Raw genomic sequence first — 21,840 nt, forward strand, 5'->3', positions numbered from 1 at the left:
CCCCATGTTCGGGGGGAGGTGGCGTTGGGTGCTTTTGGGTGTAATGGCCTCATTCCTGCTTCCAGCATGCCTCTGCCACCTGGGATAAAGCTGTTCTGGGCAGGGACACCTGTCCTCCTACCCAGCAGTGCTTGTAGCATCTCCACCTGCTGCAGGCCTGCCCAGGGCAGGGATATAAGAGCCAGAAGCTGGCTCTCCCATACCAGAATTCCCACTAACCTCTTTTCTCTATCCATGCTGGACATGTAGCCCACAGGACTCCCACTCTGCTTGTCGGAATGCAGGCAATGACAGAGATGCTTGAGGCCGGGAGAGAGCAGAGTCCTAAGCAAGGGCAAGAGCATGCCTGTGACCCGGGTCAGCTTCTGCCAGATACTGAAGTGGGGCGTAACAGAGTCACATCTTGGCAAAGGGGGCCTGGAGCCGGAGACCGGAGCGCCTGCGGCCCGAGAGTGATGAAGAAGCGCTGGGGCGTGCCCGGGGCACGGGCGGAGCGGCGCCCGACCGGCGTGGAGGCGGCAGCTGGGAAGTGAGGGCTGCCCGAGGCGGGGCGGCGCCGGAGGGAGGCGGGCGCGGTGACTCCGCCGGAGGCGTCCCCACCCGGCGGGCACTTCAGGGCGAGCACGGTCGGGGCACGGTCGGGACAGGCCGGGGCGCAGCGCAGCGGCGCGGAGCCGGGGCCCGGAGCGCGATGAGGGCGGGCGGGGAAGCGCCGCACCAGGTGCTGGGCCGGCTGCGGTTCCTGCTGCAGTGCAGCGAGTGCTTCCGCCGCGCCCGGGCGCTGCCCGCCGCGCTCTGCTACGTGCCGCGGGAGGTGCAGTACAAGATCTGCAAGGACCCCTCGGCCGCCGCGGCCGCCGCCGCCCGCAGCCTGCTCAGCGTGTGGGACAGCCCGGGGCCGGCGCGGGGCGGCAAGCGGGCAGCGCGGGCCACGATCGAGGTGCGGAAGGGCGGCTGCCTGCGCGCCACCGGCGAGGAGTACTGCAACAGCGCCGGGCTCTGGGTCAAGCTCAGCAAGGTAACAGGGTGCGGCACCGGGAACCACCCGGGCATGCCGGATCCCGACGGCGGTGACAGGACGGGATGTGCCTTCAGGAGCAGCTGGAGGAGCACACGGGCACCCGTGACTTGTCGGAGGGCTGGGTCCTGGCGCAGAGGTTCGGAGAGGGAGGAGATAAATTAGTCCCGGTTGATTCCGTACAGAGGATCCAGTGTCAGCACCAAACGCTGGGGGTTGATTACAGACCTGCTGTCAGGTATGGCCCCGGGCAGGAACTGGGTTCTGGGCGCTGGAGACGGGTGTGACCGGTCCCCGCAGAGGACATGGAACCCAACCATCCCAAATCCCTTGGGCACGCCCAGCACAGGTCGCTCACTCCCTCCAGCGCAGGTGGGACCCATCCCCGCCGAGCACCACCGGGCAGGTGGGTGCTCCCTCGGAGATTAATCCTGTTTGCTTGTGGCGGCGCCCGCACAGAATAAAGATGATACCGGGGGCGTTCTGAGTCATTTGAATTTGGGCTGAGCAATGACACAGAGGTAGTGCAGTAATCAGAGAGTTCAAATTTTATTTTCCTGATGGAAGGTCATGTGCAGGGCAGGATTCCCCTGCTCTGTCCCAGCCCGTACCCGGGTGCAGGGACACTCACCCTTCCCATAGCTGTTCCTGCGTGTCACCCCCAGTGCCCCACTACTGCTGTCTACACTTCAGGCTAAGGCAGTAATGGACACACTGAGCACTGACACATCTTTTCCATTGTGTGACTCCTCCGCCCCTGCTGCTCCAGCTGGGAACAAGTGGTGGACCTGACGTATTCCATGCGCCTTGGAGAGATGCCCAGGCTCATAGAGCAGGATGAGGCCGCTGTGCAGAAGTTTCGGTATGAATGCATCTCCTAGAGCAGGGCTGCAGCATCCTGAGGGGCTGCTGGCCAGGGCCTGGACATGCCTGCAGGGCCAAGACTGGCTTCAGGGTCTGGAGAGGGGAGGATGAGTAAGAGTGCCACGAGATGCCTTTTACCTTGGTACCTCGGCACTGCTCAAGCGAAGATGGCCTTTGCTCCACGGACCATTGGAGTGATTTGTGTACTGCTATTCCCACTGGGCTGGAGTGGCCATTAATACCTGGTGTGCTGGTGATGAGATAGAGCTGTGCCATCTGTCTGCTGCAGGGACAGTAGCCTGGCACCATGTCAGTTTGGTGGCCATGAGACACTGCAGCCAGTCTCAGCTGGGGCTGGGGATCCTTCATGCCAGTGGTCGGCAGGTTGGGGGCACAGCCTGGTCTCCTCATCCTGTTAACACAGAGACTCCCTGCAGGTCTGTGCCCCCAGGCTGGACCTATGAGCACGACATGGAGCTGGGGCGCTTCCTGTACGATCACAGCGAGAAGAAGCTGCAGTGTGCAGACTGCACCAAGGAACACATCAACAGCATCGAGGTCTCCTCACACATGGTGCGTAGTGGGGCTCCTCTGCAGCCTCAAATCACCACAAGACACGTGAGCATCAGATGTGGGGTGGAGTGGCCAGCTGTGGCTGTCCCCTCTGTGAGGGGCAGGGGATGGTGGGGGGGTTTTGCTGCTCTAGCAAAGCTGTTGGGAGTTGGGTGTTGGGGTCAAAACCCCATTGTGTCTCTGGGGCACTAGGGGTCCACAGCCATGACCAGTTTGCTCTGTCAGGGAGCCACCATCCACCCACAGCCTAACAAAGCAAGGGGCTGGCCTGTTCCTGACCTCCTTTGGACCCACAAAACACATCTCAGAGGAGGCCATAGTATCTCCAAGGATGCTCATCTGCACCCTCTGCTCACTGCACTCTTGCAGGAGGATTGTGTTGCAGCCCATCTGACAGACAACCTGACATACACCTTCTGGGAGAGCAGCGGGCCCCCGGGGCAGCACTGGGTGCGGCTCAACATGAAGAAAGGCACCATTGTCAAGTGAGACCTCGGGGTGTCCCTTCATGCCAACAGCTGTGCCAGGGAAGGGCAGGGTGCCAGGCAAAGCACCATCTTCCTCTTCAACCCAGCTTTCCCCCTGCTGCCCCTGGGGGTGTGGGGTTGAGGTGGGGGACAGCTGCTGCCAAAGGCACCTCAGGAAGGCACAGCTTTGCCCCAGGCCTGGGACAGCTCCTGGGGGAACCTCTGGGCCCAGGCAGCTCATGAGGGGAGGACAATGCCGTTCCTTGCTCTTCTCACCCCCAGGAGGCTGTGGCTGATGCTGGATGGGCAGTCCAACTCCCATGTACCCAGGCGAGTGGCTGTGTATGGGGGAACACCAAGCAGGCTGCAGCACCTGAGAACAGTCCTAATTAACGAGTGAGTAATGAGTGAGGAGCAGCCTGTTACCAGCTTGTGCCAAAGTCCTGAGCTGTCTCTGCATCCTGAGCAGATATTAAGGATGGAGCTGGGGTTGGTTCTAAGTGACTTGCCAGTGACAGTGGCTCTCCAAGGGTTGGAACTCTCTGGGTGCAGGCTACATCTGCTCCCACAAGTGTGGTGGTCCCTTGCTTCCATGTGTCAGTCAAATGCCTTAATCTCCTCTCCTGCTCCTCACCCATGCTGCAGCAGCTGGTCTGCAGTGTGCTTCCTTCTGCCTGGTGACTTTGATGGTCTTTCTGCCTCTTCCTCCTCACTTCTGGAACACACACCACTGCTGCCACCTTCCTGAGCATCTCTGCCATGATGTAGCCAAGAAATCCTGGGATGCCTCACCTCTCCATCTTCACCTGGGCCCTGAACACCCTTCTCAAGGCAGCCAGGGGCTTACACAGGGGTGCAAAGGTCTCCACCCTCCCCCCAAACATTCCTGTTTGATGTTTTCTGGCTGAGCAGTGAAATCTGTCTCTGAAGAAGCACCCATGAGTCTGTAGAGGTGTCCTTTGCAGTGGCAGGAGCCAGCTCCTCACTGCCTCTGAATGCTTGCAGTTTTTTCCCCATGGGCTCACAGGACTTTGATGGGACCTTGACAAGGTGTTGAAAATACACTTAGTAAATTGCTCATTTACACAAATCCCTGTTTCTTTCAAAACCACACCACTCTTGCATGACCAACTCTGCTTGAAGTATGGTTCTGCCCTTGTGAGATGTGCTGGGACCCCCAAGAGCAGTGACTTGCTCTCAGCCGTCTTGTCTTTCTGTACTGCTTTGAATTTGTGCTCTTTTCTGGCTTTTTGGATGCGGCTTCCACCTTCTCCAGAACGTCTGTGTGCCTCTGACAGCCTCTTCTCTGCTTGGGCACCTCCTGCCACAGCCCTGGTGAGGTGGGGGGGCTTTTGCATGGGTAGAAGCACACCCTTGGCTGGGGAGCCAGAGTGGCCTGTGACTTGCTGGCCACCTCACCATTTTCTATGCCTCATGGCTCTGCCATCTCCCTCCATGCTGTGTGCAGGAACAGCTACCAGAATGTCTGCATCCTCCGTGACATGAAAACCCACATGCCCGTGCTGGAGATCCGCTTCCTGGAGTGCCGGGGTGAGCCTGTGCACCCAGACTGTGGCTGCCAGCCCAGCCTGGCCCTAAACCCACAGCTAGTCCTGACCCTGTGGCTCTTCCTACCACACTTGCTGCTTTTTGGGATCCACTGGTGGGGAAGTTGAGGAATGAGCTTTGTATGAGATGCTGCAGGTGCTGGGGGCACCTCGCCTCTTGTTGCAGCATCCAGGCCATGCTAGCTGCAGCACACGCAGCGTCGCTGTTCTTTCTCGGCAGACCAAGGGTACAATGTCCGTCTGCAGGGGATTAAGATCGTGTCCTTCTGGGAGTGGGACCTGATCCTGAATGCTGACATGTTCCAGCCAGCCCGGCTGGTTCGCTACCCTCTCCTGGAAGGGGTGGATGCCGATGTGCTGTACCGGCGAGCTGTGCTCATCCAGAGGTATGGCACAGGGATGCCCCAGTTCCTGCAGTGATCTCAGAGCCAAAAAGCATTGTGCCTTGACCTGCAGGGCAGCCCCAGGCTGGGGTCAGCACTGGCCCCACAGAGACCCTCTGCAGTGATTTAGCTGCAGTGCAGCAGCATGGGCTGGGCTGCCCTTGTTTGCAGCAATTTTTTGGGAAATGAAATAAAGTGCTTGGACAGAGGGTGCTGGGTGGGTGCTCCAGGGTGCTCCCCTGGTGTCTGATGTGCCTCAATGGGCTGGAGAGACCCATGTGCAGGGAGCACAGTGTCCAGGGGTTGTGGTGAAATGCCGCTCTCCCACAGCCTCACACAGCTTCTCTCCTGTCTCCAGGTTTGTCCAGCTCCTTGAAAGTGTCCTGTGTTACCTGATCCCCCTCTCCGAGGAAAGCATCGGCACCTTCAATGTGCTCAGGGTGAGCATGTGCCAGGCTTCCCTGGGATGGTGCCAGGAGGGGCATCTCCTCGCAAGTTCAGGTTTTCTGGGGGCTATAGTGTTTCCTCCTTATCCAGTGGGGACAGACCAGCTCAGGGCTGAGAGCTGCCGTGTTTGCCATTGCCTCAGGGATGGAGGAGCATCCCCTGTGACACCAGGGCTGACTTGAGGAGAGGAAAAGACAGCAGGTGGTGGCAGGATCAGACCTCTAACAATCCCTGCTTGTCCCTTGCTAGAGCATGAAGCCATTCCTGCTGCTGTCCAAGCAGAGTGAAGCCCTCATTGCCCACTGCCTGCAGTCCTCGGAGAGCTCTGCTCCTCACAACCTGCCTAAGCTCGTCATCAACCGGCTCCTGGCCCGGGAGCACCGTGCCAACCCTGCGCTGGACCCCAGCTGTAAAAACGCCGTCTTCACCCAGGTATGGCCCCACCATGCCCTGTGCCAAGTACCTGTCACTTCAGATCTTACCCCCATCTCATCCCCTTTCTGCTCTACTACTCTCCAGCTGTATGAAGGGCTCAGATCTTCCAAGAACAATCAGCCCCTGGACTACAGGTCGGTCTTCAGTGTCATATTTGTGGGGTGTCACTTCCCCTGAGCAGGGTGCAAGGGGATTCCAGGTGCTGCTGGTATGCTCGGAGGAGGGATGTGCATGGGGCTGTTGCTTTCCCACAGGTGGCCCCTGACCTACAGCCAGTGGTGGGAGTGCGATTTCATCACTGAGGGCATCATTGACAATGGTGAGAGCTCTCCCCTGGTGTCTCGTGTGTTGGGGTGCAGCTCAGTGGGTACCCACGCTGTCCCAGCTGCTCTGGGAGAGGCAGCCCCCTGCTCTGCAAACATTAGATCATCCCTGTATCTCGCCTAGCCCACCAGTGCTGCTGCTGCTGCCCCAGGGAGAGGAGCAGCTTGGTCAGATACTGTGGCTCAGTGTCTGGCCCTGGTGTATCAGGCACTAACCATCCTCTGCCCCCCCTGCAGGCGGTGGCTTTCGGGACAGTCTGTCAGACGTGTCAGAGGAACTGTGTCCCAGCTCCAGCGATGTCCCGGTGCCCCTGCCGTTCTTTGTGCGCACCTCCAATCAGGTTTGGCATCCCAGGCTGGGGGATTCAGTCAGCAGAGCCTGGGGCGTTAGCCCTACCTTAATGCTTGCAGGGCTCTTGGCTGGGGGAGCTGTGCTTGTACCTGGGTGGTGGAGATCTCCTGGAGGGGTGTAAAGGGCAGGAGAGGCAGGTGGAGGGGTGAATGTGGGGGAGGCTGCAGGAGAGACCAGGCTGGGCTTGTCACATCTCTGTGTCCTAAGAGTCTCTCGCACAGGCTAACAGCAGCAGTGACACCAGGGACATGTATGTCCCCAACCCCTCCTGCAAGGACTTCCCCAAGTATGAGTGGATTGGGCAGCTGATGGGAGCAGCCCTGAGGAGCAAGGAGCTTCTGGTGAGCACAGCAGAGCCTTCCTGGCCAGTGAGAGGGCTTGACAGGGACCACACTGTCTTGGGCAGAGGGGCTGCCCATGGGTGAAGAAGAGACAGGAGAAGAATGCTTGTGTCCACTCCTTTTGGCAGATCCTGTCTTTGCCAGCACTGGTGTGGAAGCAGCTGGCAGGGGAGGAGGTCAGCTGGAGCAAGGACTTTGCCACTGTGGACTCAGAGCTGGTGAGCAGGGCCAGGTGCTGGCAGGGCAGCGCTGTGCTCTCTCATGGCTGCTCTGGCTCCACTTTGGTGGGTATTGCTCATTTGGATTGCAGGTGAAGCTGCTGGAGGTGCTGGAGAGGGTGGACAAGGAAGGCTTTGAGTTCATGTTTGGCAGAGAGTTGACCTACACCACAGTGCTGAGTGACAAGCGCATGGTGGAGCTGATCCCCAACGGCAGCAACACCGCTGTGCGCTACGAGGACCGCAAGGAGTTCATCCGCCTGGTGCAAAAGGCTCGGCTGGAGGAGAGCAAGGAACAGGTGACACTGTCCCCCAGGGCTGACAGGGCTGCAAGGGGACCATGCTCCTGTGGCAAGATGTCCTGGTACTTGTGGGACTGGTTGTTGCCAGCTCCACCTGGGTCGCGTCTTTGTGCATCCCATGCCCAGGATGTCTGTGTGCCCTGGGGAATCCCTTTTGGGGTCCTGCGGTTGCTGTCCCCAGAGCCCTAGGTGGCTGCCTGGGGCTCAGATCCACCGTGGTGACGTGGAGCCCGTCCTGTGTCCCCACAGATTGCAGCCATACGTGCTGGGCTGCTCCGTGTGGTGCCCCAGCCTGTGCTGGACCTGCTCACCTGGCAGCAGATGGAGAAGAGGATCTGCGGGGAGCCGCAGATCACAGTGGCTGAGCTACAGAAGTTCAGTAAGTCACAGGGCCAGCCCAGAGCTGCTCCCTGCCCTCCACAAGGGCAGGGGATCCCCTTGATAATGCTTGTCCTGCACATGCATCCTAGTCATGGATGGCATGCCTGAGAGCCTGGGGGAGGATTAGGTAGAGGGTCCCTGGATGCTTCAGGTTTAGCAGCACACCCTACTCTGGTCCATCTGGGCCTTAGCTGCTATGGTGAGGTGAGTGGCCACTCTGCAAACTAGGACCTCTGTTTCTCCACCCACCATGACACAAGGTGCTGGTCCTACTCAGAGGTGCCAGGAGCTCTCATGGGCTCACTGAGGAGCAGAGGGTCTCCTCCTTTCCTTTGCTTTGCTAGGAGTTTCTAATTAAGCCATTGCACATTCTTTGTTGCAGTCAAGTTTGAGGACTTCCCCCCTGATGATACCCGTATCCAGTATTTCTTGGAGGCACTCAACAACTTCACCAGTGGTGAGTGACCCCAAGCCTTTACCTGTTCCTCATGTGCAGTAGGACAGGTTGGGGTATGGGGTACCCACTGCCCTGTGCCCCAGGGGCACTCATCAGGTGCTCCCCTGGGAAGCGGCTGGGGTCATCCCACCCAGCCCTTTCTGGGATTCTGAGAGGATCCCTTAGCTTTGCCCCATGCTCCTGGGGTGATTCTGCAAGGCAGATCTTGCTGGGACAGCCCTGTCCCTGAGACTTGAGCTTTGTCCTTCCCCTCAGAGGATCTCAGCCATTTCCTCAAGTTTGTCACCGGCCGGAGCCGCCTCCCAGTTCAGATCAATGTCTACCCGGAAAGGTCGAAGTGAGTCCATCCTGCCTGGGGTCCCTGTGCCATGCTGGGGTCCCCACATGATGTCAGGTTGCTGTGCTGGGGTCTGACTCTCCTTTCTCCCAAGCTTGGATGCGGTGGATCTGATGCCACAGGCCTGCACGTGCTCCTGCACCTTCTTGTTGCCCAACTATTCCTCGTGAGTTGAGCTGGGGATAGGGATGCTCCCCACTCCCTGGGGCTGGTGTTGGGGTTCCCACGAAGATTCCCCAGGCCTTCCCCTGGGGGATGTCCAGGCAGGTGTGGGGAGGGAAGCCTGAGGTTTTCTGTGGCCATTGTGGCTGTGACCTGGCGTTCCCCCTGCCAGGGCCAAGGTCTGCGAGGAGCTGCTGCGCTACGCCGTGTACAACTGCATGTCCATCGACACCGACAAGAGCCCCTGGGATGAATGAGACCCCCATGTGCCCACGCTGTGGGAGCCTGGGGGACAATAGATTCAATAAAACTGCAGGGCCAGATCCTGCTGTCCTGGCCCAGGTGCTCTTTGTGTCTGTGCTTCTCTAGGTCGGGGACTGCAGCTGGAAGGGTCAGACTGGCACCGGCCACTGGGTGCTGCCCGCACAGGCTCCTGCGGAGTGGAGAGCGTGGGGGCAGGGAGCGCTGTGAGTCCTGTCCCTTCTCTGGACATGGCGTGGGGAGCACAGCTGCAAACTGACCCCCAGGGTCCCCAGTACACCCCCACAAGGAGCCCCCAGTGTCCCCGGTACACCTCCACAGGGTGCCCCCAGTGTCCCCCGTACACCCCACACACAGAGCCCCCGGTGTCCCCCATTACCCCCGCAGTTCTCCCCGCGGCCGCGTGGGGGCGCTGTTCCACAGAGCGCCCCCCGCCGCTGGGCCGGGATCTATGACTCGGCGCTCGGCAGCGCGGGGTCCCTTCGCTCGGTGTTCCTCTCACTGTCCTGGCTGGGTGGCGGCCGCCCGGAGCCCACCGGGGAGGCGGATCGATTCTATCGGCGCTCGCCTGCGATCGACGCTCTCGGCTGTCCGCGCGCAGGCGCAGCGCGGCCGCGCCGCCATTGCTGCGCTGTCAGTGCCGGGAGTGGTCGCAGGGAACGGAGCCGTGAAGCGGCCTTGTCCCAGCTGTCCCGGTGAGGCCCTGCTTCTCTGTGTCATTCCGCCACACGATGGAGTTCCAGGCCGTGGTGATGGCGGCCGGAGGCGGCTCCCGCATGACGGACCTGACCTCCAGCATCCCGAAGCCGCTGCTCCCGGTGGGAAACCGGCCCCTGCTCTGGTACCCGCTGAACCTGCTGGAGCGCGCCGGCTTCGAAGGTGAGGCACGGCGGGCTCTGGGCCTGCTGACCCTGGTGACTGCGGATTCCCTCTGGTCTCTACGGGCTGTCCCCGGTCGCCGCCGCCGCTCCCGTCCGTTCTGCCGCCGTTCTGATGCCGTGTCGCAGGTGCCCTGTTGAACGGGGCAGGTGCTGTAGCACGGCTCCCCTCTGCGCCGGAGCTGTGCTGCTGGCCCGTGTCACATCCCTTCGTGCCCTCTCGGCTGCGCGCCCTGTGCCTGCAGCCCTCTTCTCACCGGGGGCCGCGGGTGTCCGAAAGGAGGTTATAGAGAGGTGTGTGTCGGTTTTTTCTCCCAGGTGACAAGTGGCAGAACGAGAGGAAATGGTCTCAGGTTGCACCAGGGGAGATTTAGATTGGATATTGTGAATTTTTTTTCCACTGAAGGGGTTTTAAAGCATTGGAAAAGATTGCCCAGAGAAGTGGTGGTGTCACCATCCCTGGAAGTGTTCAAAAACCATGAGTATATGACACTTGAGGACGTGGTTTAGTGCTGAACGTGATGGTGGTGCTGGTTGGTTGGACTTGATGATCTTCAAGATCTTTTCCAACATTGCAGCGACTCTGATTTGAGGCCTTTCCCAGCTCTGATGTCATTCCCTGGGTTGCTAACCTTGAGTCTCCCACGTTCAATAACTCCCAGAGTCATTAATGGCAGCAGGGTGAGAAGTGCCATCTCTCGGGGCTGCCTGGTGGTTTGTTGTTTCAGCCTGGCCCAGGGTCAGGGTTGCTGGCTCTGTCTGAGGTGCTCAGTCTGTGTGGCCACAGCGGGGTGGGGACAATCATGGTGCTCACCAGTGGGCTTTGTTTACACTGGGACTAAGGTGCTATTTAGTACCTGGTGAGCTTCTTCAGTATCTTCTGAGGTTAGGCTTTTGTTCACCTTTTGAGTGCTGGACCAAATCTTTCTGTGGTGTCCCCCCAGCTTCTTCTAAAGCTTCTTCCTGACACCTTTCAAGTGTCCAGGTTTTTTATGTTTGTGTTTGTCTTTTGCATTTCTTCTTCTCTGTTTTGTCTCTGTGATTATTCTTTACTTCATCCTGAGTCTGTGGCTTTCTTCCTGGCTGTTTCTACCTTCTCTGAAGACATAAAGATCAACTCATGATTATCCATGTTTGTTTCTTAGTATTTCAGTGTGAAGGAACAAAACTAAGAGCAGACTTTGCCTTTATTCTGTTTCATTAGAAAATCCTAAAGAACTTCCGTTCTTTGGATTTGTTTTTTGTTTGTTGAAATCTGCATTCTGAATGTCTCCCTTCTTTGCCTGTTCTCCTGTCTCTTTTTTTTTTTCCAATACTTTTATCCTGCAATGGAAATACAGGTAGCTAAAATCTTCTGTATAATCAGTATTGTGCTTTGTCTGGCTCTTTATTCAGAAATAACCATTTCCACTTGATGCTCTTGACCACTTGAACTAGTCGCTGCCCCTCTACACAGCCCTGGTGAGGCACATCTGGAGTGCTGTGTCCAGTCCTGGCCTCCTCAGGACAGGAGGGACATCGAGCTCCTGGAGCAGGTCCAGTGGAGGGCAACGAAGATGATGAAAGGACCGGAGCATCTCTCCTATGAGGAAATAGTGAGGGAGCTGGGCCTGTCCAGCCTCAAGATAACTGAGAGGGAACCTCAAAAAATGTCTATCAGTCTCTGAAGGGAGGTGTCAGAGGATGGACCAGACTCTGCTCAGTGGTGCCAAGCAATGGTACAAGAGAAAACAGACAGAAACTAATTCCCAGGAAGTTTGACCTGAACGTGGGAAAAAACTTCTTTAACGTGCAGGTGGCTGAGCACTGGGACAGGCTGTCCAGAGGGGATGTGGGAGTTCCGTCATTGGGGGTATCCCAGAGCCATCTGGACGCAATCCTGTGCAATGTGATTTGAGATGACCCTGCTTGAGCAGGGAGGTTGGACCAGATGACCCAGCGTGGTCCCTTCCATCCTGAACCGTGCTGTGACTCTTGTGATAGTGCTGCAGTCAGATCCTTCTCCTTGCTCACATGTAGTGCTTCAGCTTACCTGTCTCCAGTGAAAACGTGGACATGCAGGTTTGTGTTCAGTGAGCGCCTTCAGCTTCAGTGAGCAAATTGCCACCTTCCTGCTCCTTTCGTGCTTCACGCCATGACCAAGCTGTACATCCCTGTATGAAACGATCCAGTGGCATGACTTCTCTCCCTGGATGATTAGTTCCTCATACTTGCTTATGTCAGTAAGTAGGTGTTCCATGGGCTGACTCACCGTGTCTCTTTCGCCCTAATTGTGAGTGCTTCATCTCTCTGAATATTTAGGAGGCCTTTGCCCAGCTCACTAGGTTTATGCTGAACTGTGTGAGCTTACAGCTTGCACCTGACACCAGTTCCCTCTTCATCAGTTAATTCTTTGCCGAATTCAAGGTATGCTTTCAGTCCTTTTCTCTAGGTTCTTCAGCCTCTTTTGAATTCACACTGGCATCCAGTATGGGAGCGGAAGAGCAGCCATATCTCTGGCACCAAAATGCCACACCAGTCCCATGTCCCATGTTTACAGTTCCTTTCTCTTTTCTTTTAATAGATTCAAGATTAAGCTTGATTGATGCAGATTTATTCCCAATGTGTCTTTATCTTGCCTATACAATTATTATAATTATTATTTATTATTTCCAATCATTCTCTGTTAAATTCCATGTGGAACACAATGTTATAGTTTTGAGGGGATATTTTAACTGGAAAATTTGATTATTGCTTTTCCTTCCTATTCTTAAGACTGGGGGAAAAGGTTTCTTGTCATCTTGTTTCCTCAGTCTTTTTTTTGCAGAGCTTCTGTTCTCACATTCTTCATTTTGGAAAATATGCTTTCATGCCAGCATTGATTTCCTTCAAATATGCATTTATCCTTTTTCTTTTGTAGATGGAATGAGTTTGTTGCTCGTATATTACTCCACTTTCTTGCCAAGCTGATGCTGAGAAATAGTTTAACCATTGTATTGTAATAGTGTGGTTGGTGTTGTCCACAGAGGATTATGCAGGATTGAGGCAGCAAAAGACAAAGCTCTGAAGCCTTGGTGACATGAACATGGGGTCTCATTGCTCTGTTTGAGGACATCTGGTTTGAGGTTGCTGTTTAATGATAGAAGAAGTGGCTGCTCTGTCTTGCTAGCTCATGCCACACATGCATGCGTCCCTTTCAGTGACAGCCTCCACCCAGCAACACAGGCAGAGTGTTTGAGCGTTCATTAGAGTTGAATTCTTGTCTTGAAAAGTTACTGTTGCCAAAAGAGCTTGTCTGGGTGGGGAACCCAGTTATGTTACTCAAGCCTTTTGACAGTTCCATCAGACTTTCTAAATAAAAAAGTGGGTGTTTCCTATTTGCGATAAATATTATTTAGATTTTTTTTCTGCTTCGTCTCATCTCACTCTCCTTTGTCCTAGAGGTCATTGTGATTACAAGGAAGGAAATACAGAAGATGCTAAACCTGGACACAAAAATGAAGCTTGATTTTGTGTGCATCAGTGACAACATGGACATGGGTACAGCAGATTCGCTGAGGCATATTCACCAGAAAATTAAGGTATTACTGTCATTTGTTGAACTTCACTGGAAGTTATTTGTTTATATTTTTTTTGTTGTGTTGTACAGAGGGTCCTGTGTAGTGATTCTGTACAGAGCTGAATTTCCTGGTTTTCAAAAGAGCTGAATTTTGTAAAGGTCACCTCACAAGGGAACTCACACACAAGGGAACACACTCGCTCACACTTGCTAACACTTGCGCACACTCTCGTACACTACTCACACACTCACGCAGGCTACTCACACTCATGCGCCCTTGCGCGCACTACTCACACACTCGCGTGCTACTCACACTCGCTCACACTCGCTCCCTCTCGCGTGCTCGCGCAGCCTACTCACATTCACGCTCGCTTGCTCACGCTACTCATGCTCTCGCACATGCACGCACACTACTCATCCTCGCTTGCACTCATGCACGCTCGTGTGCCCTCACTCATGCTCGTGCACTAGCTCATGCTCACACCCACTCTTGCACACTCGCACCCGCTCAGTCGCTCTCGTGTGCGCTCACAGGCCCTCGATCAGTCACGCTCACGTGCGCCCGCATGCACTCGCAGGCTAGCTCCTGCTCGCCTGCACTACTCACGCTCGCTCACGCTCTTGCACGCTCATACCTGCTCGTGCACACTCTTACACACTTGTGCCTCCTCTTGCACACTAGTGCACACCCTTGCACGCTTGCTCACGCTCTTGCACTCATGCCCGCTCTTGCACACTCGTGCACACTCAAGCCCCCCTTGCACACTCGCGACAGTTTGTGCCCTCTTGCACACTCGCGCCCCCCTTGCACACTCGTGCCCACTCTTCCACACTCATGCCCGCTCTTGCCCACCTGCGCCCCCCTTGCACACTCACGCCTCCTCTTGCACACTCTCGCCCGCTCTTGCACACTCGCACCCCCCTTGCACACTCGTGATGGCTATTGCACACTCGTGGTGGCTCTTGGACTCTCATGCCACCCTTGGACACTCACGCCCACTCTTGCACACTCACCATGGCTCTTGCACACTTGCTCCCTCCTGGCACACTCAAGACCCCTTGCACATTCGCGCCTGCTCTTGCGCAGTTGCGCCCGCTCACACCCGCTCTTACACAATCGCACCCGCTCTTGCACACTCGCGTCCCCCTTGCACACTCGTGACAGCTCTTGCACACTCACATCTCTTTTGCACACTCCCAAATTGCTATACATTTCAAATTAAGGGGCTCTCAGGCAACAAAAATTATGGGAGCAAGAAATAAAGAGTTCTTTAATAGGGAAGAAAATAAAAGGATAAAATAAAACAATGCAGTAAACTAAAACAACACTGACAGAGTCAGAACACAACCTGACACCCTGTGGGTCAGGGTGTTGGTAGCAGTCCACTTGGAATTGTGGCTGCAGCCCTCCTGCAGTGTCAGGTGTGGATCTGCTGGAGTAGGGGTCCTGTAGAAAAGGGTGTAGTCTTCCTCTGAGGATCCAGTGGAGAAGCTGTGCTGGTGTTCCAGAATCTGCAGATTATATCTGGGTAGCAATGGTTGGCTCCTCCCTCTGGGCTCACATCTGCCAATGGGATGCTGCAGTTCTTATCAGTCATGCAGTGACGTTCAATCGCCTGTTATCAGCAGGTGTCCCATCCTGAGGGAAGAGTGATTGTGATCACTCAGAGACAGAGAAGGAGAACTGCCCATTTGACACAAGACAACTGCCATGCAGATGATGGTAGAATACAACTTGCTTGCAAACTGGAACAACCAAGCAGAAAGATAGCGCAGGCAAACAAGCCTGCCAAGGTTGCAATAAATAAGTGTAATAAATGGCATATATCACCCCATGCAGTTATAATGGAATATATCTCCCCATGTAAAAAGAGCAATATATTGCCCCATGCAATAAATGCAACATATAGCCCCCAGGTAATAAGTGTGATATATAGCCCAATGTAAGAGGTGCACTGTATCGCCCCATGTAATAAGTGTCATATATCGCGCCATGAAATAAATGCAGTATCTTTAGCGTCCCCATGTGATAAATGCAGTACATAGCACCCCCATGTGACAAATGCACTATCTATAGTGCCCATGTGGTAAATGCAGTACATAGCACCCCATATGATAACTGCAGTAGCTATAGCGCCCCCATGTGGTAAATGCAGTACATAGTACGCCCATATGATAACTGCAGTATCTAAAGCGCCCCCATGTGATCAAGGCAGTGCATTGCACCCCCATGTAATAAGTGGAATATATCGCCCCATGTAATAAGAGCAATATATCGCCCCATGTAATAAATGCATAATATATACCCATGTGATAAATGCTGTGTCTATAGCGCCCCCATGTGATAAATGCAGTACATAGCACCCCATATGATAACTGCAGTAGCTATAGCGCCCCCATGTGGTAAATGCGGTACATAGCACCCCCATATGATAAATTCTCTATCTATAGCGCCCCCATATGGTAAATGCAGTACATAGCACCCCATATGGTACCTGCAGTAGCAATAGCACCCCATGTGATAATTACTGTACATAGCACCCCATATGATAACTGCAGTATCTATAGCGCCCCCATGTGATCAAGGCAGTGCATTGCACCCCCATGTAATAAGTGCAAGATATCGCTCCATGTAATAATTGAAATATATCGCCCCATGTAATAAGTGCAATATATAGCCCCATGTAATAATTGAATTATATCGCCCCATGTAATAAGTGCAATATATCGCCCCCATGTAGTACATGCATAATATATACCCATATGATAACTGCAGTAGCTATAGCTCCCCCATGTGGTAAATGCAGTACATAGCACCCCATATGATAAATTCTCTATCTATAGCGCCCCCATGTGGTAAATGCAGTACATAGCACCCCATATGCTAAATTCTCTATCTATAGCGCCCCCATGTGGTAAATGCAGTACATAGCACCCCATAGGATAAATTCTCTATCTATAGCGCCACCATGTGGTAAATGCAGTACATAGCATCCCATATGATAACTGCAGTAGCTATAGCGCCCCCATGTGGTAAATGCAGTACATAGCCACCCATATGATAACTGCAGTAGCTTTAGCGTCACCATGTGGTAAATGCAGTACCTAGCACCCCCATATGATAAATTCTCTATCTATAGCGCCCCCATGTGGTAAATGCAGTACATAGCGCCCCATATGGTAACTGCAGTAGCAATAGCGCCTCCATGTGATAATTACCGTACATAGCACCCCATATGATAACTGCAGTATCTATAGCGCCCCCATGTGATCAAGGCAGTGCATTGCACCCCATGTAATAAGTGCAATATATCGCCCCATGTAATAATTGAATTATATCGCCCCATGTAATAATTGAATTATATCGCCCCATGTAATAAGTGCAATATATCGCCCCATGTAATAATTGAATTATATCGCCCCATGTAATAAGTGCAATATATCGCCCCATGTAATAATTGAATTATATCGCCCCATGTAATAAGTGCAATATATCGCCCCATGTAATAATTGAATTATATCGCCCCATGTAATAATTGAATTATGTCGCCCCCATGTAATAAGTGCAATATATCGCCCCATGTAATAATTGAATTATATCGCCCCATGTAATAAGTGCAATATATCACCCCGTGTAATAATTGAATTATATCGCCCCATGTAATAATTGAATTATATCGCCCCTCATGTACTACCTGCATAATATATACCCATGTGATAAATGCTGTGTCTGTAGCCCCCCCATGTGGTAAATGCAGTACATTGCACCCCCACATGATAAATTCTCTATCTATAGCGCCCCCATGTGGTAAATGCAGTACATAGCACCCCATATGATAACTGCAGTAGCTATAGCGCCCCCATGTGATCAAGGCAGTGCATTGCACCCCCATGTAATAAGTGCAATATATCGCCCCATGTAATAAATGCATACTATGTATGCCCATGTGATAAATGCAGTATCTATAGCGCCCCATGTGATAAATGCAGTACATAGCAACCCCATATGATAAATGCAGTATCTGTAGCGCCCCCATGTGGTAAATGCAGTACATAGCAGCCTTTTGTGATGATTGCAATATCTATAGCACCCCAATGTGGTCAGTGCCATACATAGCAGCCCCATGTAATAACTGCAATTTATCGCCCCATGTAATAAATGCCATGTATCACCCCTGTAATAAGTGCAATATATCGCCCTATGTAATATGTGTGATATATCGCCCCATGTAATAAATGCCATATATCGCCTCCATAATAAAAAGTGCAATATAGACATGCTCATGCTATAAATGCAGTATCTACAGTGCCCCCATGTGATAAATGCAGTATATAGCGCCCCATGCTTTAAATGCAATATCTGTAGCGCCCCCAGGTGATAAATGCTTTACATAGCACCCTCATGTGATAAATGCAGTATGTACAGGGCCCCCATGCCTCCCTCACTCCTCTCTTGAACACTCACGATGGCTCTTGCACACTCACGATGGCTCTTGCACACTCATGACTGCTCTTGCACACTCACACCCCCCAGCACACTCACTCCCACTTGCACATTTCCGACGCTCTTGTGCATTTGCGATGGCTCTTGTCTGCTTGCGCCCCCCTTGCACACTTTTGCCCCGTCTTGCACACTCTTGCCTTCTCTTGCACCCTCACGCACTGTTGCGCCCCTCCTTGCACTCTCACCCTCCCCTTGCACACTCGCAACGGCTCTTGCCCTCTCGCGCCCTGCATTGCACCCTTACCCCCCCTGCACACTCGCGCACACCTTTGCACTCTACTTACACTCGCTCACACTGTCATGCTCTCACGCACACTGCTCACATGCTTGCACACTACTCACACTCGCTCACACTCTTGCACACTCATGCACACTCTCGCACACTTTTGCACTCTACTTACACTCGCTTACACTCTCGCTCACACTCTCACGCTCTCACACACACTGCTCACACGCTTGCACACTACTCACACTCTCTCACACTCTCGCACACTCATGCACACTCTCGCACAAAGTCTGTGAATTATTGGAATTGAGAAGTGGGAAGGCTGGAGCCTGTTCAGGCTGGGCTCTGGCTGCTTTTTGGTCAGTGTTTCCTTTCTGGCAAAGGCATTAACAAGTTGTATGTTTTTTTTGTGAGTTTCTGATACAGAGCATGGTCTTGTTGTCTGTCTCCCTCGTACTTGGGAGAGGTCTTTGCTGTCGAAGGCAGTGCAATGGTACTCCTGAGCGTTTGTGTTCTCTGCTGGTCATGACACAGGCGTGCCTGCACTCTTGGGTCAGTGACTTGTGCTGGGCTTCAGTTTTCTGCTTTTCCTCTGCTTTTGTTCCCTTGTTCTTACAGTAAGCTGTTCAGTAAACAGTGCCCAGATATGATAAAGGGCTGCTGTTTGAATAAAACCAGCAGTTTATAGAATTTTAATTTCCAGCTGCATAATTAAAACACTCCCATGTAAGGCAGAAACACTGCTCGGAGCTCTTGCTGTGATCTGGGACAGACTTTTGTTTTTGTTGTTGTCATAGACTTAATCATAGGATTTGTTCCCTGCCTGTTTAGGCCATCTTAGCCAAATTGCCTGTTTAAATAAATGTTGCAACAGAACATCAATGAGTGCTTAAGTTCTGAGGTTTCTTTGTGAATCTAATAAAGTGCAGTGTTACAGGCTGTATACTCCCAAGAGAAAGACTTCATTTGAGACAAGGTGAAACTTCAAGGCAAATACGGATGTGTAGATGGCACAATGAGATGGATCTGGCAAGGGATTAATGCTCAGACTAGTATTTAGAGGATGAAGAGAATGCATGGCAAAGAAAATCAAAATTAACAAAATCAGTTTAACTGAACTGAATGTTTCTGTCATGTGGAGAATCATATTTTGTCATAACTGAGTTTTGCACTGTTTGTTAAATACGTTCGTGCAATAAGGAAGTATCTGCACTGCAAATGGGGACCCTGATCTTACAGTTTATTGTCTGATCGGTGCCAAGCCCGTATGTTGGGGTGTCTGTCTTTTTGGTAATCTAGCCAGGTCTGCTTAGGGGCCCTGGGAGGCAACAAGTAGAGTGTCTGTGAATTAGAAAATAGTGTGTCTTCACAGTGTTGATCTTCTGTTTATTTTCCAGAAAAAAGGCTTAGAGAAGATGTGAGGTAGTCCTGAAAACCACGCAAGTTTTCCTAAGTCAGATGCTATGTATGACTGGCAGCAGCTGCTTCTGCCCTTTTTATTCCATGTCTGCTTGCCTGGGCACAGAGGACAAAGTGGTCTCTTATTTGAAAGAAGCCCATACTAAGTTCTTGACCAGATTGCCGCACGGTGTATTTTGGAATCATTCCTCTAGTAAATGCATACCCCTGGTGCACCTCTTGCAGGGTATGCCCTCTCCTGTGTGATACAGGTGAGAGAACTCCACAGCAGAGGTAGCTGAAAAGCTGCTGTATGTTGGCCGTGTTTGCGGTGCAGCGGGAGAGCAATCTCGTTGAAGAATGAGTTTCCCTGGTGAAAACAACTGCTTCTTGTGGCCATAGTTTGCTGGCAGGCTTTTTGCAGCCCATGCCAAAAGTCTGATGAGAAGTTTAAACTGGTTGCTGAATTTTAGTTGTCACAAATTGAGTTAATTGCCCACAGACAGAAGAGCAAGTATGCTCAGTGAAAGCGAGGTAACATGGCACAGTATAGACAACTTGCTTGTGTGCAGTGCAAGTGACAGGGAGCAGAGCCAAGATTATAAATGCACAGTAAGAAATATGTCCAAGGGTAGCAGAACTGCTGATCACAAATTCTGAGATGTGCATAAAGCACTCTAAAGCACAACATTTCATGACTTGCTGCCTTGTCTAGCTTTCACTGAAGGAGTCTCACTGCTGCTTGCTGGGCCTTTTTGTTGTGTTGCTCCTTGGGTAGTGAAGCCTGATAATTTAAAGATGAGATGTCAAGATTAGACTTACAGAATTGCATTCAGAAGTAGCAGGAGAGCCCGTACATGCAAAACCTGGAAGGGCTAAGGAAGCTAGTTTCCATTGTTTTCTCTCTTTATGGTGCTGCTGTTTTTGGTGGCAGGTAAGACTGACTTTTCATTCACAGTAACAAGCACCTGACTGCCAGTATTACTTTTTGCAAGTTGTTCAGAAGTTCATGACAGCAAAGGAAACTCATTAAAGTTTTTGTTTGCTGTTTGCTCACTCTGCACACATCAAAATTTTGCTTCAAAAGTTGATATACTAGATGCATGTTCTTTGCCATATTGGAAGTCTTCCTGTTATTTTTGGCTGTCTCAGCCTACACCTGATTGACAAGGTAGCAGCTTCATTAGGGTTTTCATGTTCATTACAAGTCTGAATGTATCCTTTTCTTGGATCCTTCATACAATAAAAATATTATGCTAAACTTGATTCCTAAAAGCACCTACTTGAAAAGTAGTGAACACCAGAAAACTTGGTCCTGTAAGTTTCACTTTGTGTTTTCCTAGGCCTGGGTGTCAGTCTGGCCTCTTCTTTACCAGTCCTTCTCTAATTGATTCATGTAGTGGGTTGTTTTGTTTGGTTGTATTAAACATACAGTTCTGGGGTCTGAATAGCAAACACCATTAATCAGTTTGTCCTCACAATTCTCCAACTGAGAACTGAGGCATAATGAGGTGAAATGACTTACCTGGGATCATTGAAGAGATTTGTACCCATACTGGAAAGTGGACTTCTGTCTCAAATCTCTTACGGTTTCATGAATAGGATAACCTTATGATATTACATATTCTTTGTAATATTGCATACTCTGTTTCCCCACCTTCAGAAAGCCATCAGGACGAGACATTAAATACACGTTGAAGCTGTTTTAAGTGAAAACAGTTGAGGAAACTTCATTAGAGCTGTAGTTCAGTTTCTGAATCTCTAGTGTTCTGGTTTTTTCAGTGTGTGCTAGACTATGATTTTAAAAAGGTCCTCAATCTGAAATGTGTCAGTCTGATTATAAGTAACTGAAAAATATTTTTGCATTTAATTATAAAAATATTTTTGCACTTAAATAATATTTAAAATACTTGTTATGAAGTAAAAATGAAAGATTTTTTTCCCCGGCATTCATATTACCAAATTAAAAAAAAAAAAGACACTTATAATTGTTTTACACTAAGTGCAGCACTTAAAATTTAGTTGTCAAAAAGCAAAAATGTGGGTATAGGACCTGTTTATTTCTTCAATGTTTTGTTTTATACAGGGATATTAAAGAACATTGTGACAACTGTTGATCAGATCCCTTAATTGCCCTGCTATGGACCATCCCAGCATTTCCCTGGAATGCAGTTTGTTTCAGGATCCTGCTACAGTCTTTGTGCCTTATGACAGCTTTCATGGGTATCATTTTAATACCCAGTCTTAGGGTTTTGATAGAATTTTAATCTCATTGTCAGTTTTATTCTTTTGGCCTTTTAAGTTCCTAGTTTTCCACTCATCCTTTGAATGACTGCTAATGAATGGCTTCTCAAAATACAAAAATGAAGGTAGAGCTCCAAAGACTAAATTATTCTTGTGTTTATAT

General features: G+C 51.6%; 2 protein-coding genes across 2 annotated transcripts in view; both read left to right on the plus strand.

Annotated features, from left to right (window-relative positions):
* The first annotated feature begins 570 nt into the window (after nucleotides 1–570).
* LOC132331020 (E3 ubiquitin-protein ligase HECTD3-like) lies at nucleotides 571–8,967 on the plus strand. Its single transcript, XM_059853941.1, has 21 exons — nucleotides 571–1,018; nucleotides 1,096–1,256; nucleotides 1,788–1,880; nucleotides 2,320–2,455; nucleotides 2,825–2,940; nucleotides 3,205–3,318; nucleotides 4,391–4,473; nucleotides 4,711–4,876; nucleotides 5,232–5,313; nucleotides 5,570–5,752; nucleotides 5,840–5,889; nucleotides 6,010–6,074; nucleotides 6,316–6,419; nucleotides 6,652–6,771; nucleotides 6,900–6,989; nucleotides 7,082–7,288; nucleotides 7,541–7,670; nucleotides 8,055–8,129; nucleotides 8,385–8,466; nucleotides 8,561–8,632; nucleotides 8,801–8,967. Exons 1-21 carry the CDS (start codon nucleotides 692–694, stop codon nucleotides 8,883–8,885), a joined length of 2,541 nt encoding a protein of 846 aa, XP_059709924.1. The 5' UTR covers nucleotides 571–691; the 3' UTR covers nucleotides 8,886–8,967.
* A 518-nt stretch (nucleotides 8,968–9,485) lies between these two features.
* The window catches only part of EIF2B3 (eukaryotic translation initiation factor 2B subunit gamma), a 103,970-nt gene continuing 91,615 nt past the window's right edge, over nucleotides 9,486–21,840 (plus strand). The window contains exons 1-2 of the mRNA XM_059853942.1: nucleotides 9,486–9,768; nucleotides 13,188–13,327. Coding sequence (XP_059709925.1) covers nucleotides 9,621–9,768; nucleotides 13,188–13,327 — 288 coding nt within the window. The 5' untranslated portion in view covers nucleotides 9,486–9,620. The remainder of the gene's footprint in view (nucleotides 9,769–13,187; nucleotides 13,328–21,840) is intronic.

This window comes from Haemorhous mexicanus, chromosome 9 (assembly GCF_027477595.1).
Source record: "Haemorhous mexicanus isolate bHaeMex1 chromosome 9, bHaeMex1.pri, whole genome shotgun sequence".
NCBI classification, from domain to species: Eukaryota; Metazoa; Chordata; class Aves; order Passeriformes; family Fringillidae; genus Haemorhous; species Haemorhous mexicanus.